The sequence below is a fragment of the Acomys minous genome (assembly GCF_964271855.1).
Source record: "Acomys minous genome assembly, chromosome: 3".
Classification (NCBI taxonomy): Eukaryota; Metazoa; Chordata; class Mammalia; order Rodentia; family Muridae; genus Acomys; species Acomys minous.
Window position 1 is genome coordinate 118,335,125 of NC_140485.1, and position 25,666 is coordinate 118,360,790.

Here is a 25,666-nt window from a genome sequence, read left to right on the forward strand (position 1 = left end):
GAAGACGCTCCTCATTTCTTTAATTGCACTGCATATATCCGAAGGCCTCTTTCCAAAATATATGCCACGACAACAAACAGCATTGTCTTCAACCTGCTTACTACCTGCAAGTCGTGCTGTCCGCACAGGCCTGCCCAGCGGTGCCGCTGAAGTGCTGCCTGTCTGCTGATCACTGTGCTTGTCAGACTCTGCTAAGATCTTTTCAAACTGGATTGTTTCTCTACAATGGCACACTAACTCCCTGTAGTGCTGACAAAATTATTTAAAACGCATCACTACTGGTTAATGAAAATGACTTTTTTTGATCTTCAACTAGCCCAGCATCTGTATTCCTAGTTTAGGCTTTCAGGTCTTTGTTAAATGCTTCTTTCTCTTTGGGCAATCTTCCATGAGTCTCCTCTGGAGGATGGCCCCTCCCCCTCCAGTCATTCTCCATCCTAAAAGCTTATTTTGTGTGAATTCCTTCATCCAGTCTGCCTTCCTATATATAGTAAAATGCTTTTGTTAATGTTGTATAACAAGCACCCTGAAAAATATTGGTAGACTCTGAAATATTTGTCTAAGGATCTCAGAATACAAACATGCAACCATTGGGCTGGGATTTAGAAAAGAGAGAAAGAGTCGCTTATTTTTGTCATGCACTTGGCAAAAACATATTATATAGAAACAATATATAAGACGATGCGTAAGTACACTTTGCTGCTGAGGTTAATGACTGGTGACAAGACACCACACAACCAGGACAGGGACTGTAAGTGGTATATAGCTAAACTTTCAGATCATACCATTTTTAAAAAGTTAACTAAAAAATAACCACATATCTACATGTAAAAACTAAAACTGTGAGAATCCAAGGAGAAATTAAAGGAGCAAATATATAGGACACAGAGCTAGGTAATGTGACTTTGCATATGATACAAAAAAGATGGACAAAACAAAGATAATAAACTGAACATCACAAACATCAAAACTGTTTTTCTTTTCAAAGGATGCCATAAAGAAAACAGAAGGAACACATAAAGGCATGGAACATTTGTAGAGAATACATCTGAAAGATTGTTGCACACTCTGTGTGTGCGTGTATATACATCTGCATGTATGAAGAGCTACTAAAAGTGAATAACAAAAAAATTAAATGGGCAAATGATAAATTTTTTTTTCAAAGCAGACAGAAGAACACCATAAATGCTCAGCATCATTAGCCACCAGGAAACAACAAATCAAAGTCAGGGCGGCAGCACCACGCCTCGTACTCCCGGAAAATGAAAAAGAACACGAAGAATTCAAGCCCTGGTGAGGATGAGGAGAGAGGAGAACCTCACACCTTTCTTGTTGGGTTCCAAAATAGTTTACCCGCTTTGGAAATGAGTTTGGGAGTTCCTCAGATGTTAAAAATAGTTATCATGTGATCCAAAAAGTTGCCCACTTCCATACCAATCCCAGAGAAATAAAAACGTAGGTCTACACCAAAACTTTTTCATACCAACACATGGTCATAACAGTATCAGCCTTAAAGCTAAAGGTGGAAACAACTCAACTGCTGATAAAGTGACAAGCAGGTAGGAAAATGCAGTATACATATATCAGGCCGAAAAGCACTGGTGCATAGCATAAACGGGGAAGCCTGAAATCCCAGTGCTAACAGGCCCCACACTAAGCTACGTGTGGCAGCTTATGCTGATAGTCCAAGCAATCTGGAGACTGGACAGGAGGCTCAGCGTGAGTCTGAGGCCAAGCTGGTCTACATAGTGAACATCAGGACTACAGAGTAAAACCCTGTGTGAAACACAACAAAAACCCAACTCCTAAACCCAGACAACACATTATACGATTCCATTTAAATAAAACTTCTACTGTGCAAAAATCTACAGGAAGTGCATCTGTGGTTTATATTACGTGTAATGTAAATATAAGGAGTCCATATGAACACATGCTATGTTTACCAATTGGCAAGGGCTGCTGACGGACACCGGTTTCTTGTGGAGACTTGCATAGTGCTGACTGTAATTAAACAGTGAGCTATGCACTGTACTTTGAGCCTTATTATTGCACATGGTGTTGTGTTATTGTGTATGACTATGTAGGTGTGCACGCACCACAGTGTGCACGCACCACAGTATACATTGTGTGGACCAAACTTAGGCAGCAGACTTTTGCAGCATGTGCTGTCATCCACTGAGCCACCTTGCTTATTGTACCTGTGTTTGGTTAGCATCTCTTTTCTGAAGGGAAATGGAGGAGGAGTGGATCTGGGGGAGAGGGAAGGTGTGTGAGTGTGTGTGTGTGTGTGTGTGTGTGTGTGTGTGTAGTGTAGGGAGGGGAAACTGCTGTCAAGATAGGAGAGAAGAATAAATTTTTTAAAAAGGATATTATGGTGTGTGAATTATATCTCAATAAAAAACTATTTACAGGGGCTGAAGAGATGGCTCAGAGGTTAAGAGCACTGGCTGCTCTTCCAGAGGCCCTGAGTTCAATTCCCAGCAACCACATGGTGGCTCACAACCATCTATAATGTGATCTGATGCCCTCTTCTGGCCTGAAGATGTACATGCAGGCGGAGAGCTGTATACATAATAAATGCATAAATAAATAAATAAATCTTAAAAAAATATTTACAACAGTACAGTAAAGGCATTAGTAATGGCAATCTTTCCTAATTTTAATTTCCAAATACATAATTACATTTTCAATGAGTGTTCTTTCTAATGTTAAATGCTAGGGGTGCAAAGGTTAAAGATGATACTTATCGCCCTCAGGGAGTTTTTCAAACTATCAGAGCAACATCCTCCCTAATGGCTGGTTATGTATACAGAACATCTGACTCTCCTGACATTGAGAGAACACTAGGAGAGAATGATGTGGCACACGTGAGAGAGAGAGAGAAAGAGAAAGAGGGGAGGGGGAGGGAGGGAGGGAGGGAAGAAGGGAAGAAGGGAGGGAGGGAGGAGGAGAGGAACAGAGGTTAGGAGGAGAGGTCAGAGCTTGTCAGAACACTGCCACCAGCTTCAGATGCTACACTAAGAAGACACTGCCGCCCTGGAGCTATAATCGCAGCAGCAATCACTGCTATCACGAAGCGCTTCCTGACCATCCGAGCCAAACAGAACACAGCTTGTTCTCGGCCCTCCCCATCTTCCTTCCCCTTGTCTGTAGTCAATATCCGGTTGACTTGGGACGATTAGGTAGAAAGGCGATGGGGCCTGACTGATACCGGGCAGCTCAGTGAGGGGTAAGCCTAGCGCCTTCTGGACACCTCAAGAAGAAAGAGACCGTGGCCTCTCCCAGCCCACGTTTCTGCTGTACAGTTGCAGATGGCTGTTCAACAAAATATCTTCTTCCTCTGTAGGGGCAGCGCGAAGATGTCCCCTAGCTATTCTGGCTCTTCCTTCTGGTGTCTTATCTTTTACTATGTGACTGATAAACTGTCTATTCAGACGAATTTTAAAAGTAGCAGGAGGGAAGGATGTGAGGACCTTGGGTCTGACTCTAACTGCTTAAAGGCTGCGTGTAAGAACGGGCTGGCTTGTCAAAGAGGATGCTGCTGTGCGCTGGACCTCTACTGAAATCACATCCCAACTGCCAGGATTTTAAATCTTCAAAACTTTGGAGCTGCTTGACAAGTACTCTTCCTAACGGATTCTGGGGACCCAGGGTTGTAATTCTCGTAAACTGGGAGCTCACTAAGAAGTACACACAGGCAACTGCTGTAGAAGCCGTGGGCTCCACAGTGGTGCAGTCCAATGTTTTGGTATATCACAATAGAAGCTTAATTTTAAAGTTGTCTTCCTGGTAATAAAAACTACTTACTTTTGCAGCACAGGATCGTATCACCTCCTAAAAGAAATACAGTACAATAAAGATGGGTTCTTTTTAAAAAAACATTGACTCTTAAAAAAAAACATTTAGTTGTCAATATTCTAATAACCAAGACCAGCATTTGAGTTTCTTTGTCAGCCTGCATTGCTTTGAATGAGCTGCAAATAGTATAAATTCAAGGCACTTCATGACATTTAATAACAAGACCAACTTGCCAATGCTGAAGGCATTGACAAAAACTTCTGAGGGCCCAGCTTCGGTTGTCTGAGGGAAGATTGGTCTCCTTGATAAGCCTGGCATAAATATCCAAAGCCTAGCCTACAACAGAGACAGGCCTAGGAGGTAAACTCCAAGTTACCTGAAGCTCACAGTTATTACTATGAATGGTATCAATGTCTGTAATTTCCACATTAGCAATTTTTATCTAATAAAAATCTCGAAAATACCACAGATGATAAAGAAGGTGACAAGTAATTTAAAAAAGCACAAGGACTGTTTATAAATCATGGAGTAAGGCCAAAATTATCATTCTTGAAGAGAAAATACTAGCAATCAATGAATAATATACAAGTTGAAAATTTGCAAACAAGAAATATTCAACTCAAGTTATAATCAACCAACATTTATCATCAGCTTAGTATACTTAAAAAAAAAAACAAACAACCATCAACCTTAAGTCTAGAACAAACAAATGAACAAGCAAACAGATGTAAAAGAACAGTAGTGGGTTTTTCTTATAAAGGTTTAAAAGCAGACACTGTTTAAAGGCTATGGTGACCCAGGTTCTAAAAGAGGAGCTGGGCAGCCAGCTTCCTGGCCTGGCCCTCAGGTCCAACCTGCGCAGTCTGTAGAACTCCATAACTAGTCTACCGGCTTCACGCTCCTCTCTGGAAAGCGAGGGCACTAACACGCTCTCCTGTCCTAAAGTACTGCTGGAGGAGCAACTACAGCAGACATGGAAAGCATTCAGGAAAGTACCAGAGACACAGTATACCCAGAACCATCTGCAGTGAAGCATGCTACTTGTCACTAACTGGTTTAGGACACACTGCCTGTACGATGATGAAAAAAGGGAGCGTGTCTCAAAGTGGGGATAAGTAATTTTAAAGGTCACTCTAGCATTGCTTCTATGGGTCTAGCTGGCAAGCACCCCTGTGCCCACTAAGCTGGGCTAATGTGAAAATCAAGGCAGTCTTGAGCAGTCTGGCAGCTGGAGAGATAGGTCTGCCTGTCATCAGAAGACATTTTCTCACAGAGTCAGGTTTAAAGAGCAGCTGTGCAGTTGCTAAGAGCAATTACCAGGGCAAATCTGTGCCCTCGGTGTGAAAGTGCACAGTGAGTTGTGTCCCCAGGGGGGCTTCGCCTGGGCGGTAAGTCCCTTTAGGGACTGCTGTGGGACCAGCAGTCAGGTCTGCAAACGAGGAAACATGGCTTACATATGACTGAACAACAGTGCTCCAAGGATCAGATTATCGTCCATGTTTATGTCCTTTTCTGGTGAATAAACACTGTGAAGTGCCTGCTGAGATGAATTCATTATGTACTTAAATATATACAAGTCATACTTTAAACCTGAGTTCTACTAGAAAATACCCCTCGCTTAGTAACAAAAGGTTATGTTGAGTGCTTTATCTCTATAACTAGAGGATTCTATGAAGAAAATGGTATTTGGACTCTACTAAAAAAAGATAATTACAAGAAACAAGAGAAAAGGCACTGCGGCAAAAGTCAGGAAACCCCACCAACCTAAATGCTTATAAAATACAACAAGAATAAAGCTGCCATGTAGGAATGTATTTTATTTCATTCCGATACATGATACTTTATATTCAGATTAATAGAAAATGAATCATACATAAAAGTTTAGTAAAATATGTTTATAGGGGAAAATAATGTATTTTTTGTTTTGTTTTTAAGTCATAGACACTAGACAAAAATTCATATTCAAAGGCAGTTCTTATATCAAAATATGCATTCTCTAATTTAAAATGAAAATATGTGTTAAAAGCCGAATAACTAAGGAGATATAAATTCTTTTATAAAAATTATTGATTTACTTCTATCATCTTTAATTTAATTTCTTTCATATGTAAAATATTACCATGTATAATACATAACATAATATATATTGTTATACTGTATTTTATAGAAAATAAAATGTCAGAAAACATGCCGTAAGAGGAGGGTGCTGCAGGCTGCCCACCCTCAGTCTGAAGACGGGGAGAGGTAGAGAGCACCAATGCGCAGTGCTCAGTAGTTCGTGTGTCGCAGGAAAACCTTGTCATACATAACACTAGACAAGGAGTCTCTTTTTTCTACTGGAGATGCATTTTTCTCTAAATTTTAAAAAGCAATATATCTATTACAATTGTTTTTCAAATGTGGACCACATCTGACTGATTATATTAAAAACACTAAAATATATAAGAACTAAATGGAAACAAATGTAATTTAAAGTCGTATGCTCTTAATTTTAACTAAGTAGCAGAGAACACACACACCTGTACTCTATTTTCCAAGTCAAGCCAAGCCAAAGGAAGGTGCGCTTCGCCCCCTGTGGGGCTAAGGCTCTCAGGGTCAGCCCTGGCAGGTTTGGTTTAAAGTGGTCAAGGTTTGAGTCAAGGGAGGAGAGGTGAGGCGACTTGCATTAAGAACCAGGCTCAGTGCCAGCTGATGAGACAGCAGCAGCCTGTGAGCAAGGCCGCGGAGCCCCAAGCTACGCCATCTACAGGGCTATGGTCAAAGAGGACATGTATTCTCAGGAATGCCTAAGCTTCTGAACCTGGCCTAACACTTCCTTCTGAAAAATGAGAACCTAGAGATCTATTCTAACAGCACAGCACATGAACAAAGCTTGCGTGCGCGTGCGCACTCCCTCTCCTCCTCTCTGACTCAGTCTCCCTCCCTCTTTCTCTCTCTCTCTCTCTCTACTCCTCTCCCTCCTCTCCCTCCTCTCCTCTCCTGTTTTCCAGTTGACACCTGGCTACTTTGACACTTAGTGGTTAGAAAGAAATCTTAAAATAATGTCTACTTAGAAGTTACAAGCATATTTCTTTTGCCCATTTCTTTGAGGTTTTACTATTTTCCTTTAATGCTAAGTGTTTTTTTTTTTTTTTTACAAGTTAATGAGACTGTTTAATACATCTTATAGTAACGCTTTTGCATATAGGTATTTGTTGCATATATGTATGTATAGATAGGTATCATGTTATATATACATATATTTATATTCATTCAAGAGAAATTTAAAATTCTAAGATTAGCAAGTCTTTTGTCCATTTACATAAGAGAAATCTTCGGCAGCATGTAGTCCTAGGTGTGGGGTGTGTGTGGCGAGGTGATGTGTTCTGGACCTGCGCTCTGGGCACAGCAGGCAAGTGCCCTCTCACTGACCTTCATGCCATCTCCTTAGTTATAACCACATATTTAACTTCTTAGTCAGTAAGATTTTATTTGCATGTACAACCTAGCATGTACATTTTCAGCTAATTTATACTTATGTTTCCTAATACTATAGTTCTTTTTTTCCCTTCTGATGTCATCATACTATTTAGATTACTTTAGCTTTAGTACATATTTAAATATCTGGTAAGACATGAACTGTCATCATTGTCATCTGTTATTTTACCTGACTCACCTGGAGCAGTCTGAGGTAGATGAAATACTTCTCAGCATATAGCTACTGTTTATATAGACGTGGCCTGGTCTCCTAGAGCTACCAGTCAATGCCCTGCACAGTCATTACACACTCACCTCTGACTGGTCAACAGTAGCTGTTGTCACCAGTGTGCTATGATCCAGGCACCCTGCGAAAACGCACATTCCGGATCTCACTGAATCTTTACAGTTCAGTAAGGTGAGGAACGGCAGAGTGCTCACTTTTAGAGAAAAGGAAAGTGGGCTTCCCTAACGTACTCGGGAGTCACAGGGCAGACACAGGTTAGAACCTGTGCATCTGTGCACCTGTGCCTGTGCCTGTGCCCTTGGCCTGCAAGCACCTGCACTGCGTCCTGTCCTCACCTGCATTCTTCAGCTGGTGCTGACATTATTCTCTATCTTATCTCATTAATTAGACATTTTAACTAGCACCTTTCCCTTTTACCATTCGCAATGTGGAGTTTTAAATTTTGGCTGTGAATTTTTTTTATTTTTAACTTAGGCAAGTAGTCTTTCTTTTTAAATAAAATTCTCAGACTACCTTTTGACTTCATCAATAAAAATCTGATTTATTCTATTTGACAAAACACAATCCAAATGATTACTTCTGACAGGTTTTGCCTATATTGTTCTTTTCTTGTTAATGCACTAATTGTGTGCATGCACGTGTGTGTGTGTGTGTGTGTGTGTGTGTGTGTGTGTGTGTTACATAAATTTGTAGGCAGATGTGTACACATCTCTGTACTTATCTGGAGGTCAGAGGTCAATGTCAGATTTCTCCATCTACCGCTCTCTACCTTACAGTTTTTTGAGGCAGGGTCTTCACTGATTGGCTAGGCCAGCTGGCCAGTGGCCTCTAGGGAGCCTGTGGTCTCCACTTAATCAGTGCTGGGATTACAGGCATACACCACCACGCCAGCTTTGAGGTGGGTGCTGAGGAACTGAACTCACATTCTCAGGACTGTGCAGTAAGCACTTTACACACGGAGTCCTGCAATTCACGTGTACCTAATGGCACTTTTGTACTACATGAGATCGCTACTTCTCCACTGTAATCTCTGACACCAGTCTGTCCAGTAGGCTTTGTACCTACCGCTCCATAGCTGAGCTTCATTTAGAATACCAACAGAGCTCAGCAGCCAGTCGTGGATTGGGTGTGGTGGGGTGGGGGATGATCTTTTAAGGAAGGAGAAATAGAATAAAATAGAAACTGGAAAAAGGAGGTTAGGTGGGGTGGGAAACGGAAGGGCAAGGTGGAGGGGCAAGATGGGGAGTAACTAACATGTGGGCCTTTTAGAAAGCCACATGGAAGCCTACTACTGTAGAAACTTCCTACAGTTAGGAACATATATATATCAATGGAGTTCAATTGGAGCTGCCATAAAATATGGGGACAATATAGTACCCCAGCAGGACATCATAGCCTTCCAGGTAAACCTCCAACACCAAGAAAGAGTTCCATGTTTTGGGTCATGACCCAAAGTTATTTTTATGGAATGACACTATGCGGCTCTACGGAACTGCAGTGAAGACCGCCGCCCTCAGTCTCTTTCTTACTGTGAGGACAATTTACCTGACGCACGCAGCCTGGCTGAGTATTCCGCTTTTCCCATTAAAGCCGCCTCTGCTTTTCTCCTTAGTGACTTCTTGGCCTTATGCAATATTTACATATGAAATTAGACCACATCATTTAACACGAGCAGAACCTCACCAATTACACATAGAAAAAAGTTACTGTAGCTTTTCCTGTAGAAATTATTTTAAAATAGGAGGAGATTTTGTACATTATTTGTACTTGCAAAACCTATGAAACCTGTCTTTTGAATATAAACAGTTGCTTTGTTTCTAAGGATCCAGCCACTGTAGTGCCAGCGGAGCAAGAACAGTCAATGTGAGCACGTTACAAGTGTATCATTAAGACCGCCTTACGCTACACAGTTCATACATATGTGTGTGTATAGATCTGTATACATATTGTGTCCATATGGTCTTCCATTTGTGTTCTCTAGAATATCTTAAACGTCCTTAGTCAGCTAGTTACTGAGGTAGCTAAGTTTTATTTGTCCCAAGTATGACAAGCTACAGTTGGTCAGCACTTCCTACAAAGGAAGCATGCAAGTGTAGCGGTACTGCCTTAGGCAGAAGCCATTAGAACATGGTGGTGACAGTGCACACCAATCAGAGAACAGTATGGTAAAGAGTTAGGGAAAATGTCAAAATGGGGAAACTGAAAGAAAACTAGGGGTATTGATTTATTTTGTAAAAAGAGACACAGAAATAAAAGGGCAGAAACAAAATTATCATTTTATAATTATGTTACATTGGATGATACTATTATATAATATAATATCTACCATATAATAATATTGTACTATATACTACTATTATTATCTAAAGATAAATTCTCTATAGAAGGGAAGTTTAGTAATTCAAATTTTCCCTAGGTGACCCACCTATATTGAATTGTGAAAGTCAGCCAGGATACGAATATGCTAACTGACTGCCTTCAAGAGGCTTGCCATGTAGACGAGAGAAGAAAACTCCAGTGCATGACGGTCTTATGTGCTAGGGCCTGACCAGACTAGCTGCTCTCATCAGATGGCTCTGACAGTGCTGGGAAAGTTGTCACTCAGACTGAGCCAGACGTATGGGGTCAACAAGTGTAGCCATCGAGCCTGAGAGTTAGCGCTCTGACAAGCCTGCCCGATGACCCTGATGCACACTGAAGCCGGGGAACACTCAAAGTTAAGCTTTTACCACACTTCGCTCCCGTGGACAGAAACATCTTGTCTGAACATTACCTGGTCTTCTAAGATGCTAGGTATGATCATTGGATCAGAACCTTTAGGTCCTGAACTGGTATTTAAGGATGTATAAGTCCTGATAACAGGATGCGTTAGCCAAAGTTCAGTTTGCCTGTGCTAAATAATGGCTTCAGCACTAGTACTCGGAAAGGACCACAAAAGTACCAGAAAACCCTGTTAAGAAATTAACTAACTTCCTTATGGTAATCTTCAGTGTGTGACAATGGAAATGGCTTTAAATTTTCAACTTCCACAAAACGGAAATAAATAAAGTAAACATACTGTGACAGTTTCAAGTCTTTGTTTCACAAGCTGAATCTTCCTTGATGAATTATTCTCAGTGTTGGCAAGTTCATCAATCTGGAAAGAGCCCTGGTGGGGCAGCTTGGGGCAGGTGCACAGAGCATCCTGACTCTGATGTACTCCAGGCAATGGGAGTGTTCCATTACAGCGTTTGAGCATCTCAGCCTCCTGCTGGGCTACTAAAAAGAAAAGGAATCTAAACTTAGTACAAATCATCGCAGCAAGAAGATAATCAAACACTCAAGCCATGAAATGATGACATTTAGCAAACGGTCAGAAACCTAAGAACTGTGACTTTAAGACACTTGTTCCCTGTCACTAGATATTTTCAACATCTTGTCTTTCCACGCTGCAGATGGCTGCACAAGGAAGCACTTTTCATAGTTGGTTTGTTTCTTAACAGAACTTCTGCTTCGGATTAAATCCCTAGAGAGAGGCAGAGGCTCAAGTGGTGTTGTTTGCTGGCAGTGGTGGTGACCAGTGACGAGAGCAGCAGTCTTCAAAAGACTCACTCAAGCACATTCCCTCACTTGACAGGATAAACACACCTCAAAAAAGTCACCCCAAGGGAGAAAGATACAAAAACTTATTATTTAAAAACTATTTCCTCAATTATACAACACTGAAACGGAGGGCTTTCTAAAAGTGACACAGAAGGAAGGAAATTAAAGCCATCAATGGACCGCCATCGTGTTCTGTGCACTCTCAGACTTACAGACAGAATCATGAGGTGGCTGTGCGCATGTATGTAAGTGTCTCAGAAGGCAGATTCATTAAATTTCTACTGTAGGGCTATGTGAGTCAGGTAGGTTAAGAATTACCAATATTTTAATTAAAAAATAGGACCGACTTTGTTTCATGAACATTTAAATATTTATTAAAACAAATGAAGCCCTACGATGATATAAATTAAAAAGTAAATGACAGGCAATGAGTTTTCATATTCCTGGATAAAAATATAATAAAAGGAACCAGATTTACTTTATTGGTCAAAATCACTAAGTATGAACAAAATGTATAAAAGGAAAAAAAAAGAGAACAGATTTCTTTGCAAGATTTTTTTTTCCTATGTAATGCTAAGATAGGAGAGAAAAATGAGGCATCTAGGGAACAAATTTTAAGGAGGCACTTACTCCAAAGAACTAGGCCTGTATCTCTGTAAAAACATCCGAATGAAATTAAAAACAAACAAACAAACAAACAAGCAAAAACAATACCTCATAAGCCACTAGAGGTAGGAAGTGATTCCAGTTAAGTTGCAGGACATGAAAGGAATACACAAAAGTTACCTAGCCAGCTGCTATCCAGGCAGCCATTTGCATATCAGTAAGCGGATCGGCAAGCAGAGAAACCAGCACACACAGACAAGGAATAAAGGTAACTTCTCACCAAATGGTGCTGGGACAGTTGGACATTCAAACCAACTTTGAGCCATATACTAAAATTAAAATAAGGCAAGATGCAAATATGCACAAAGCTATGAAAGTTCTAGAACGAGAAACAGGAAAACAATTCTCGGAGCTTAGAGTAAGCAAAAATTTCTTAGATACAAAACTAAGATCCATGAAAGAACAAACTGATGATTTGTACTTCAGAACTTTAAACTTCTATTCTTCAAGGTGTTAATTAGAAAGCAGAGCAAACACTGGGAGAAATATCTGTAAATCATATGTCTGAGGGTTTGCATCAAAACTAAGAAAAGAAGACAACTTTAAAAAAATGGTCAAAATGTAATCAGAGAGTGCAGAAGCTCTAAAGACGGCGACAGGCGCCTGAGAAAGCCCTCAGCATCAGCATTCAGCTAGGGATGAGCAGACCGGAGCTGGGGAAAGCAGAAAGCTGTCTTCTAGAATGGCTGAAATACCAAAGTCCTGTCAGGCCAGGCTTGCCAAGGATCTGGAGAAGCTGCTACTTTTGGTTTATTCTTCTAACTGCCTGATAATGATAAAGCATAAATGAACTGCAAAATAATTACCAATGAAAAAAGCCAGACATAAAGGAAATCATAGTCCATACAGTATCTTTTGCTATAAATAATTCTAGAACATGGAAACTAATACACAGTGCTTCCAAAGAGTGAAAAAGTGAGGGAGCAATTAGTCAAAAGGGACTGAGGGACTATGAGTGTGCTCACTGTCTTGACTTGAGGTGATGGTCTTGCACGCAGTAAGTTATCGAGCATGTATTTGAAGTCTGTACAGTGTGCTGAATGTAAATGATCCCAGTGAAGCTGTACACACACACAGTGCCAATGACAAGATGACGATGGAAGAGGCTAGCTGCTCTTGATATGCAGGCAGGAGCCACAAGTTCCATTTTCAATCAGTCGTTTAAACAAAGAACAACTATAGAAAATCTACAAAAGTAGAGCCATGTAGCCAACAGCCAAGGAGGAAGAAAGACAACAGGAGTAAAAATGCAAATGAAAACGTGATGCTTTATTTTCTGTCTAACTGGCCAGTGTACTTCAAGACAGTTGTTCCTAAGGAACAAATGAGTAAGACAGGTGCGCACTTAAACACACGCCAGTTATTGTATAAAAATTATTTAATAAATTTATTCTCTTATTCTCCCTCTCCTCTTCCTCTCCTCCTCTCTCTCCCTCTCCCTCTCCCTCTCTCTCTCTCTGTGTGTGTGTGTGTCAGGGTCTGTCTATGTGGCCTTGGCTGTCCTGGAACTTGCTATGTAGACCAGACAGGCCTCAAACTCACAGAGATCTGCCAGCGTGAGGCACTATACCAGGCTCTAATTTACTTGATAAGCTTTATGTTCATTGGACTTTTAAAAAATAATAAGTCATCTCTGTGGCATAGAACCTGTAAAAATTATGGATTTTTAAATATTTACACACAACTTCATCTATGTAAATTGAAGAGAAGAGACAGCAGTGTTCTCTGCGGACCGTACTAGATGAGTTCCCAAGGACAGAGCCCTGGGAAAAGCCTTGCTGACTACAGCAACTGACAATGATCAGCACTTCTTGAGTCCCCATTCCCTACAGATTTTTTTTTTTTTGGTACATTTGACTCTAGGTTTTTGTTTTTAATATAATTTGGACGTGTTTCTAGAGTAACAAAAACATTTATTTCATGTTCAAGTATTCAAAGATAGCTTTAAAAATAAGCAAATATAAAGCTGTAGAAAAACAACTAAAGAAAAGCGCTCCACGTGTGGCACTAGGAAGGTCTGCCTCTAGGGTGCGTGGGTTTCAGGGCTCAGAATATCACATCTCGTGATATTCTGGCATTCTCACTTCCTGGATTGTCTGAGATTTTTTTGTTTGTTTGTTTGTTTGCCCAGTACTATTTTATCTAACCCGAGTGAGTGAGCAGTCACAAAGACAGACAAGATGCCCATATTCTGGCATCAGTAATAAGCTAACAGGCTTTAACTACTTTTTCTCTTATTCTTTTCTAAGTATTATGATACACTAAATATGTACTGCCTTTTCTCTTTCAAAGAAGAAAATTTAACTGCTAAAAATAGAAGAAGGTACTGACTAAATATGTCTTCAAGTTTTGCAAAATATTAAGATATAGTTCACAATGTATTAAAATATTCTAAATGGAGTAAAACAATAAAATCTCAAACTATGGGTATTTATTTCTATGGTGGCCTGTTAACACGTTATATAAAAACTTGGATTTCAAGCAGTCCAATCAATACCCGACTACATTTTTCGTACCTCTAGATCTGTATAGAGGACCTTTACCAACAGTCCACAGATGTATGCATGAAGTGTGCTATCTTAGAGTAGACACAGACACTGCTTCTAAGTTCTTCAGGCCCACCACCACATGCACCCCACACCCCCACACCCACGTACACTCACATGCCACAACACACACACACACACACACACACACACACACACACACACACACACCCCAGTAGATCTGCCTAAGACACATACATTCCTCACTGTAAAATAAAAGAGTTGGTGACAGATGACTTCAAGCCCTACGCTTGTAAGCATCTGGAGGTTTCCAAGTTGTTTTCAGCTCTGGTTGGAGAGCATGTGTACAGTTAGCCAGCCCGTTTCTACATGTTATCATTTTCTTCTCTGTGCTAATTTAATTTTGTAGGCTAAAAACTTAGCTCTGAGATCTAACCTGCTCTGTTTGAAGCTCACAGTTTGAATGTGCTCATCCTCACCCTTTCATCTCTCTTTGGGAAATCATCACATGCACGTACTATAGCAGGTGTGGAGAATACAACTCCTTTTGGGTTTCCAACCTCTTGGAGGTGACCCAGCTGCTGCAGGGTGCTAGTGGCGTGGCAGAGGAATGGTCAAGGTGTCATGAACATATAGGTGGCACCTGTATTTGCTTAAAACATCGTTACAGACATGAAAATGCTTTACAGCTCATCCCCTCAGCTGTCTGCAAACCCACTGCAGAGGTGCTGATCCCTTTCCCGCTGCCTGCCTATCCCGCAGCACACAGCTCACCTCAGTGTGTGACATGCACAATGCTACAGAAAAACCCCTAGCACTTCCTCCTGTAGCCCGTGGGTGAACTCTGTGAACACATTGGCTTTACACCTTGCTTACAGTGTCATTCTATCCTTCATCAAAATAAGGGGGGAAACAGAGCAGGTATTATTCTGATCCCACAGCTCAGGAGGAGGACGCATACATAGACTGAGATTATTTGCTGAGGGTTGCACAGGGCATGCTGCAGAACACTTGATCACACTGTGAACCCCCAGATAGTGTTGTTTACTGGAAAAACCTGTTTCTAGCTGTGGTGTGACTCAGCCTTAGCACACACCTTTAATCCAAGCGCTTTCTGCTTGAATACTGTAAAAAGGATTAAATAAAGTCAACCATAGGTCTAAAGGTGAAGCAAGCAACCAGTTAACAGATTACTTGAGAGAGAGAGAGAGAGAGAGAGAGAGAGAGAGAGAGAGAGAGAGGGAGGGAGGGAGGGAGGGAGGGAGGGAGAGAGAGAGAGAGAGAGAGAGAGAGAGAGAGAGAGAGAGAGAGAGAATATATATAAGAAAGTCACAGAGATACACAGTAGAAGGGAGGGACACTCAGTCCGAGGGTGTTTTGAGACTATAAGGAAGAAGGAAAGGCTCCTTCTGGGACCTTGGCTGAGGGGAGGTCAGCTGTGTGCTTTCTCTGCCTCTCTGAGCTAGCAGCCTTTCACCCCAGCATCTGGTTCCCGAGTTGTCATTGGTGAAATTGAAGGGTCCAGGTTCCCCTAGAAACAACAGAGGGCCTCGGTCTGTTGAGGGGCCCAGGCTCTGCCTCCTGCCGCAGCCACAGCCACACTGCTGTCTGCTTTGGATCACATCGCTCCTTTTGCTCTACTTTGTAACGCACTTGTTTAAGCATAAAAAGGCCCAGGGGAGGGATTCACAGTTCTTCTTTACGCTCAAGGCTATCACGTAATGAAAAATTTCCTATTTCCTTAGTCACTGAATGGTCTGCAAGGAATAGTAAATACTTCAGAGTAAAAGAAGTTTCGCCAGGCCTTCAAATGTGGCAGGTTTAATTTTTAATTCCTTATGCTGGGATAAAAATCAATATTTAAAGCCCCATCCTCTAGTCAGACTATCTGTTATGGTGTAATTCCATAAAAACAGGAGAGATAGAATATCTGAATCTGATTCTGAACCACACAGGGAAAGTATTAAATGATGTATAAGCTGTGGATATTAAATGCATATCACCTAGGTATTATCTTACTATGAAGACATTGGTCAGACAGAGCCTAGAGCCGCTATGGCAGCTTCACCAACAATGTGTGACCTTTGCAAAGTTACCTCATCCTCTGGGGCCTCAGTTTCACCCTCTGTAAAATAAAGACTCTGGCGGCTTTCTCAGTGTTTGGACAAGCTGTGTGAGAAAGCGCCTGGTGTTTGCTGTGATCACAGTGCGCTCATTAGTCTCAGTCTACTAATGATGCCTTTTTATATTTTTTATGAAATTTAAGAAATAGTTCTATTGTGAAAGGATTTTAACTCTTAATGCAAATGCATACTGCACAAGAACTAAGCTAAATAGTACTTTATAAACACTATAGACAATTAGCAACTTGAGAGGTGGGGTCTCTTCTAGCACAGGCTAGCCTTGGAAGTTTCATGTACCTAGGAATGACCTAGGTAGTCATGGCCTTCCAGTCTTGCCCTATCAAGTACTGAAATCTCAGGCATGTGACCCCGCCCAGCTATAACAAAATCTATGAACTTAAAGGTGTATACTTTCCTGAACTGTGGGAGAGCATGCTACACTGTGGAAAATAAAGCTATCAAGCCGAGAATGCAGATAACTGGTCTACCTCTGCGTGGCTCAATTTCAGATCACTGAATTCTAAAATCCTACCAACTGTAGAGAAAGCCTTTCAACTTGACTAAAGCTTCTCCAGTATGCTAATCAACTATGTGGAAAGTATGCAGGATCAGCAGTGAAGAGGCAGGCAGAGTTTGCGCCCTGGTTTGCAGCTCAACTCATCTGGGTACAGTGCTTTGCACTGCCATAGAGGCCAGTGTTAACACTCCTTCCGAGGAGACACTGCCACCTAGTGAGAGCTCAGGCTCATTACCCTGGGTTAGCAATAGTAAGAGCTTGCCTAAGAGAGATCCTACTTAACATACTACATAAGCAGTCAGTATATGGCAGCATTCAAGTTAGGTGCTGGTAACAAACAAGTGAGCAACATCTTTGTTTCCTACAATGTATAAAAACACCACATAAATTACATATTCCATAGAGAAACTAATACTATATAGAAATGTTTGCTTGTTCAAAAGATAATATAGCAAGTCATTTGCTCTTAAGTAAATTTAATGGGCAAATAAGAGTATAAATTTTGGTTGAGTGGTGGTGACGCACACCTTTAACACTAGCACTTGGAAGGCAGAGTCAAGTGGATTTAAAAGCCAGCTTGGTCCACAGGACAGCCAGGGCTACCCAGAAAAACCATGTCTCAAAAAAAAAAAAAAAAAAAAAAAAAAAAAAAGGACGTCTGCTACAATGATTTAACTGCTAGGTCCTCTAAGATTGTATAAGTAACAGCATTTATATCATAAACCATAGTGAACATTTAAACAAATACATTTATAAAGTATTTAAAACATAATGCTATACAGGCACTATAATTATTCTTAAACATAGAGCAGCCCTAAGTAGACAAACACTGTTTAATAACCAAACATTTACTGCCAGAGTCTGGCTCCATGAGGCTAATTCAGCAGGAACTGTTCCTCTGGGTGCTGCTGTGTAGTGGGAGGCCCTCAGTGGACAGTGGTTGTGGCTCCCTGTGACTAAACTTTGTATCCCTAGATGATTAACCCTTTCAAAATCAGGCAAAAAAAAAAAAAACCTGCCTTCTGAAAGTAAAAAAATCGTATTTCTCCCCGCCTCCCCCCCCCCCCAAAGCAAGCAGAAAGCCAGTAGAATAAAAGGCTCACAAGCCCACAAGCTGAACGCGCTTAGCAGGGAAAGACACTTGCTGACTCTTCACAGACTCGACCAGAACCGAGAGCTGGATGATGCATTCAGCTACCACTGTGGTCTCATTTCAGCTTATTTAACTTACAAAAAAAAAAAAAAAATGAACTTGCTTCTTTTTCCTTGAAAATTTCAGAAGCTATTTTAAAAGTAAGTTAGTGTTTCTGTTTCTTTTGAACTTTGTATTATTAAAACTTAGTAAAACCACATGTGAGCTTTATTCTCAGAAAAGCTATTTTGAGCAAAATGTCCCTGTGTTTAAAAAAAAAAGGGTAAAACTGTAATAGGCTAATTAAACATTAAAAATTTTAATAAAAAAATCTAAAGATTATTTGAACGACTGAGTGTGGTGACTGAAATGCGTCATCTCTTCCATACCTATGCCATTCAAAGTAACTGAGGCAAACACCACACGGCTTCAGGTCAGCGCCTTCTCCCTGAATCTTCCCCTCTTTAAAAACAGCCAATCAAGTCTGGAGAGTATGTTAAAACATTTTGAGCCTTAATTTTTTTTGTCCAGGTATATGTAGTGCATCAAAAATTGTATTTTAAATATGTTACATATTATCCACATAGCATCATTTCTGAGATGCCCCCTAGGACAATGTGGCTGTAACACGCTTTGGCCGTATATATCGAGTGCTGTGATGTGGTTGGCCTGGTGTGGCCTGCGGGTTAATAAATAACTGGAAAAGGTTGACCGTGGAGTGAAGGGAGGGGGGCCACCTTTCGACTCCACCGAGAGGTGCTTCCTGGCATGTTAAGGCACGAATTCCTGTGAAGTTACTGGAGCCTGGGGGATGGGCATAAAACAAGTATTAATTTTGGTTTCTCTTACTGCAGTGCTCATCATTTTACAAGGCGCTTACGTCACTGCCTCATGTGTCCCTGGAGCTCTTTTTAGTAGGGCAGGCACTGTTACTGGAAGTACCTTTCAAATGATGAAAGAATGCAGGGTCAGACAGGCAGGAGGCATGAAGCGAGCAGAGCAGGAACTGAGCTCCACACTGCTCTCCAGCCTAAGAGCCTTGCTCCTTCTGAGCCAAGACGCTCTGCTGGCCATGGGACGCTAAAGGCAAAGACGGAGCAGAACTTAACTAACCTCTCCAGTGAAGATTCCAAAAGTCTAAAAAAACAAATTATAAGGTGAATGACGGTGGTTGTGAAATCCCCTAGCATCTGAGGCAATGCCTAGACCCCTTTTCCTGGAGAGCACATCCAATTATGCAGTAATTGGGTGTAATTATCTCTGTCTATGGGAAAACTTGAATGAGGCAGATAACTGTTTCGGGCTACTTGTTAGAATGAGACAGGCCTGAGAAACCCACTGGCTTCTGTGTGATGGGAGGCAGCGAGTCGGCTCGGAGTCGCTGCAGGTGGAAGTGGCATCCGTGTCTCATCGTCCTATCACCAGCAGCAGCGTGTCTTCAATCTGAGCACGAGTTCTGAGTGTAAGATGATGTGTGCCCATCATCCTAGCTTATCAATATTGAACAACCATGCCATAATCTAACTAAAGCAAAAAAACTAATAAAGACCTTTCATTGTATACAATTAACATGTGAAGGTTATAAAATACTGTTTTTGAGAAAGGCTATGCAATTAGAAAAGCAAAATCCTAATTTCAGAATAGAAATAAGTATTTAAAAAAATGGATCTCAATAATTCTTAGAATGTCTCCTGAACCCTGATAAATGGGTCCAAAGTTTTACCTCCCTTCTTATTCTTAGAATGGTAGGCACATGTAATCTGTAGAGTTGAAAACATTAGATTTCTTTGCCAGATTCCTTATTCACTTACATTTTAATCCCCTTCATCTTTTATATTAAACAATTCTCAAGTACAATTTACCAAAACTATTAGCTTAAAAAAAATCAAGCCGGGTGGTGGTGGTGAACACTTTTAATGCCAGCACCAGGAGGCAGAGGCAGGGGGATCTCTGTGAGTTCGAGGCCAACCTAGTCTATAAAATGAGTCCAGGACAGCCAAGGCTGCATAGAGAAACCCTGTCTCAAAATATCAACCAACCAGTGAACCAATCAATCATAGAATAAGAAATTAAGTCAATCAGTCAATCAATCATTGAATAAGAAATTAACTTAAACCAGTTTGTTGTTTCACACTTATAATTCCAAACCTCAGGAGGCAGAAACAAGAAGACTGACTGATGTTCAAGGTTCCCTAAACTTACATAGTGAGTTCAAAGCCAGCCTGGGCTATAAAGACTCTGCCTCAAAAGAAAACAAAAAAGCCAAAGCTTTTGTAAATAAAAACCTCCAAACCAAACAAATCTCTAACATACAAACAAGCCACAAATAACAAAATAATTAACTCAATATTCAACTAAAATACTAAATATCCGTAGTTTCTGAACCATTTACCATTTAAATTCAGTTGAAATAATCCCAATTTTATATGAATTTCATTGATTTGCTAGGAAAATGGTTGCTTTGTGATTTCAACAAAGCACAAGCATGGATTTGTCAGGTTGGCCGAGGATGAGCTGATCCTCCCGTCTTCACGTAAACCAGGGACTAGTTACAGGCGTGCAGCGGCACATCCAAGTCCCGTGCTGATGTGCACACGCAGGGCCCTTGCACACCAGGGGAGCACACTGCTGACTGACCTCCAGCCTCGGCCCCACGATGTGCACTTCTGCTAACGTCTACATTCCATGCTCTAATACACGAAAAATAATGAAATGGAACCAGTGGTGATGGTAGCGATGGCACACGCCTGTAATCCCAGCACTTGGGAGGCAGAGGCAGGCAGATCTCTGTGAGTTTGAGGCCAGCCTGGTCTACAGAGCAAGTCCAGGACAGCTAAGGCTACAAGGAGAAACTTCCTAGTAATAATGTATACTATCACTTCAGCTCTTTTATATTGTATATTCAAAGAGACTGTTAGTCGGAGGGTTACTAACAGGTTTTATGGCACTAGTGATTCCAATATGAGTGGACTTACCTTGGAAATCATAAATATAAAGAAGAATTGGCTCACTCTGCCCAAATGCACAAAATGCAACCATATTTTCAAAGGGATGGTAAGAAATGTCTCGAATAGTTGACTTGAAAGGCAGGTCAGAATACATTGCCACTTGTTCTCCTAAAGAAAGAAAAGAAATGCAACAACTTGTACTATGTCATACACTTGTCACTCAGTCATTGTTCTGTGCCGTGTCGGAACATCTTCACAGCAGTGATGAGGCTCCCAGTGCCTACGTGAAAACCTGAACGACTTCAGGTGCTTGAGTGTCTACTTTGCATTCTGTTGGCCTGCTTGTACATTTTAACCCAACGTCTTCAATGTTTTGGGGAACAAAATACACATGAAGTGTTCTGACGGAACAGGAGAGAGATGTACGACCGAGACCCGAGAAAAGACCGCCAGCTGTAACTCACAAAGAACTTGGCAGGCCTGGGCGAGTTACAACACCCACAACTGAACAGACTCTGGTCAGGGAAGAGTTGGCTCAATTTTCCTATTTCGTTTTTTTCTTCTAGCGGTTGGGTGCTACTGCTTGAAAAGTACCTGCGGCAGAGCTACAAGATGCCACAAACAGGAGCCACTGAAACCTAGAAAATCAGCCAAAGTCAAAAGGTATCAAAAGCCTTGACTAAAATGTTTTGTTACTAATCAAACTATCCCTTCAGTGTTCGCCATGCACCTGCACAGTCACGGCTCAGCTGATCGCACCTGTCTTGGACTACAGTGTTCACACAGGACTTCTCAAGACTATCTCACAGGCATGGAAAGAATAACTCTTGATTTATAATTCTGAACTCACAATGGTATTAAAACCACAAGACTAACTGTAATATATACAGCTGAACGTTATCAACATCTCCAATCTGTTGTGGTCTGCTGTAAGCTGTCCCTGTGGGCTCATGTGCTTGGATACTTGGTCCCGACTGGTACGGGTTCAGAAGCTCTGAACCTTTAGGCTGTGGAGCCTTCACGGAGGTGGAGTGCATCACTGAGGGTGATTCTAATGGTCCTAGTCCTTGCTCACTAGTCAGCTGTGTGTGCGTGTGCATATGTGTATGTGTGCATGTGTACATGTGCATGCATGTGTGTGTGCATGTGTGCATGCATGTGTGTGTGCATGTGTGTCTTCTCTTTGCTTCTCCTTGGAGACAGGGTCTTTTGCTGGCATCTTCAGAGGCCAGGCTACCCGGTGCAAGAGCTTCTCTGGTCCTCTTCTACCTCTGCCTCCCACTGTTCACAGGAACGCTAGGACACAGGTAGGTGTCATTGCTTGGTTTGTGTGGTTTCTGGAGACTCAAACTCACATCCCCACACTTAGATGGCACTGCTTTTATCCCCAGCTGCCACTGTCTGCTTCCAACCTGCCAACGCAAGCGAGGGGCCGCCTCTGCCTCCTGCCATATGGCTCCCTGGCTGTGATGGAGAACATCTTTGGAGCTTGGAGCCAACAGGTCACCCTCCCTCCTTATGCTGCTTCATGTCAACTGTTTTGTGACAGCGATGAGAAAGATGGCTAACACACAATCCAATTTTAAAACACATCGTTAAAAAACACAAAGTCAGATTTTTGTCTAAAAATATCAAAACCTGTAATTTTCACATACTTTTAACTTTCTATCCCCATTCCCCAAAAGATGTTTTTAAGATAATAAATACTTACCTGTCTCTGGGTTCCAAACGTACACTATTCCATCCTCACTCCCAGAAAAGAGGAAAGTCCCACACGGTGTCAAAGTACTATGGATCTTCTCCCGATAATTTGCCGCACCAACAAATTTCCTGGCTGCAAGTCTATAAACAAACAAAAACGTGCATGTGTAACCCAAGTCAACCACTTAAAGGACTAGTGGGAGAGAAATGCCAGTTGGAAACACTGACTCTGCATTGGTAACAATGCTTTTGAGAGTCTGTGGTAGAGTAGACGTTCTGTGGTGGGTGCTCAGCAAACAAAGCTGTTTTTATGCTCCTTTCTAATTTATGTGATTGATTTTTTTTCCTCAGCTGAGCTATACTAATGATGCTGACATTGGTTCAGTGCTCCAATGTCTAGATAGGGTACTGTAACCTTCTCATAGTGTACTTCTTGATTTCTCCTACAATATCTCCTACCACAAACATGGTTTCTATTACAATCTTGTTGTATATGTATGTATTGTGTGTAAATAAATAAGCAAACTATTCTACAATTTAGCTCACTTTTGTTTAACCAGTAATTTCCATTAATCCCATCCTTGCTTTCCACAACAACAGGGTATGCTGGTGAGGCAATAGTCAGTGTCCACTCACATCTTAGGAGAAAACCTAAAGGATGGCCCTGGAGAGGCCTGCGGGTATATGTCCAGGTGCTCTCAGAAACAAGGTGTAAAACAGAGCCTTGCAATCTCTGCAGAAATCGTGTGTGTGTGTGTGTGTGTGTGTGTGTGTGTGTGTGTGTGTATTGAATACACATATATCTATGTTCAGTTTAGATTTTTGATTTCCAGGCCTCGAGTTATTAAGTTATTTATGGAGCCTTTACAATGTGCTTTTATTGTTGTAAGCATTCTACTTACTAACTTAGTTCATTTTCCCATCTGAGAAAGGGCAAGGGTAGAAGAGGCAGCGTTTGACTCTTTAAACAGCCCACCTCTGGAGCCAGGTGAGATCTTACACGGCTCCAAAGGGGATAACCTGGCCTCCTAATCTAGTCCTAGTTTCTATTTTAAAAACATCTTAGTATTCCTTGTCAAGAAACCTATGCTCAGGCTACCATCTGCCTTGAACACATACCTCACTCTGAACTTCATTTTCGACCCGACTGAAAACCTCCATTAATCGAAGTCTATCCATCCTTCACGACTGACTCACATGCCAGTCTTTCAACAGAACCTTTAAACGAAGGCTAAATTACAGCCGTCACCTCTCTTATTGCTTAACATATATACTAATTATAGCATACATTTATATTTAGGAAGATTCACACACGAGGGCTGTCTTATCCACCTGGCATGCCATGGGTACTATGCGTAGAAAAGAGAATGCTCAGAGTCTAGTACTAACCCTCATGTTTTAACCTAAATGTCTGTTGTTGTTATGTGAAAGGTAACGACTAGATTATAAACTTAGATGTGGTAATTCTGCTACCAATTTCCCACAACACACATGCTGGGTCATGAGCTATGACGTAAAGCCTGAAGGGGCTAATGCATAAAAAGATATGTGCAGGGTCACCTCACATAGGCTGACATGTGTATTCCTAAATCCAGTAGGAAACTCATGAAGTGGACCTTTCGCATGAAATGCTAACATCAAAAAAAGTGCACTAGCAATGCACACCGCTTTTGCCAAACTCTGCTCTGCTTGTCTTTTACAGTAGGTATTTCCCGCTTTTCCTTTGCTGAAGTAAAACAAAGGCAAAGCTGCATCAACCAAGAGACATGTCCATGAGTTACGTGTACTGTGGTCTAGCTCAGTGTCAAAGTAAGAGACATCTCTGTGACTTATGTGTACTGTAGTCCAGCTCAGTGTCAAAGTGTGAGACATCTCCCTGAGTTACGTGTACTGTAGTCCAGCTCAGTGTCAAGGTGTGAGACATCTCTGTGACTTACGTGTACTGTAGTCCAGCTCAGTGTCAAAGTGTGAGACATCTCTGTGACTTACGTGTACTGTAGTCCAGCTCAGTGTCAAAGTAAGAGAGAGTCTGGTTTTCATCGTGAAAATAAAACAAACGATTACGTTTCAGCCTCAGAGCTATTTAAACAGCATGAAGTGTGTCTCTGTTGTGGGCGCTGTCCTAGCCTTGGCATGCGTAGCAGCACCTCTGACCTTCACTTATCAGATTTAAGAAGCAACATAAAGCTGTGTACAGATGGTGTGCCCAGGACAGGAGACTGCCTACTCAAAAGCACTGCGAGATACTTGTCCTGTTACCACGGAGACACCCACATGCGCAGGTCCATAATCCTCAGCGTGCTGTCCTTGGTGTGGATTAGCAACCGGTTTCCATTGGGATGAACCTCCAGGTAACTTATTGGAACGCCCCGGAATTCAGTTTCCTTAATTTCCTAAATGGTACAAAAATAAATTTTAAAAAAGGCCCAACTACTGCTACTGAAGTATTCATGTTACACTGTTTAGAAAGAACAAGTTAATTTTATTTTATTATTAATTTTTTTAATAAGTGAATTTGTTTATTTATTACTATGTATACAGTGTTCTGTCTGCATGTGGCCTACAGTAAGTTTCAGGTTCCCATGGGATACAGTATAAGTACATTTCTCAACAAAATAAAATAAAATTAAGAAATGAACCAAGAATTTCAATTCTACTACACTGAATAGTTTGAAGTTTTTAGCAACAAGGATTTTTAGCAACTTCAATTTAGATTTAAAAAATAAATATGGGAAATTGTATTTTCGTGCTAAATAGTATTGAATTTAAGTATGATGTGTTTTATATGTTATTTACTTTCTCAAAATATAGCCAGCCCTAAAAAGTAATTCACATTAATCTTCTCACATTGCCTTTTCTGTCTATATCATGCAAGAAAAAATTCAGTATTTTATAAACTCAAACCTGACTTGGTAAGTACAATCAGACTCTTCATAAACTTCCACTTGCCATAAGAAGGTGTGTCACAGGCTTAATAACTGCATCATAT

The 25,666-nt window shown here is 41.1% G+C and overlaps 1 protein-coding gene across 3 annotated transcripts in view; it reads right to left on the bottom strand.

Moving 5' to 3' along the window:
- AHI1 (Abelson helper integration site 1) overlaps positions 1–25,666 on the bottom strand; it is a 129,220-nt gene that overhangs the window by 79,059 nt on the left and 24,495 nt on the right. Inside the window, exons 13-17 of one of the 3 annotated variants that reach the window (XM_084777565.1) lie at positions 24,952–25,070; positions 22,688–22,818; positions 21,004–21,144; positions 10,560–10,756; positions 3,808–3,834 (exon numbers count right to left, since the gene is read on the bottom strand). In XM_084777565.1, coding sequence (XP_084633691.1) covers positions 3,808–3,834; positions 10,560–10,756; positions 21,004–21,144; positions 22,688–22,818; positions 24,952–25,070 — 615 coding nt within the window. Of the gene's footprint in view, positions 1–3,807; positions 3,835–10,559; positions 10,760–21,003; positions 21,145–22,687; positions 22,819–24,951; positions 25,071–25,666 lie in introns of all 3 variants that reach the window. The other 2 variants (XM_084777564.1, XM_084777566.1) reach the window with 2 other exon arrangements.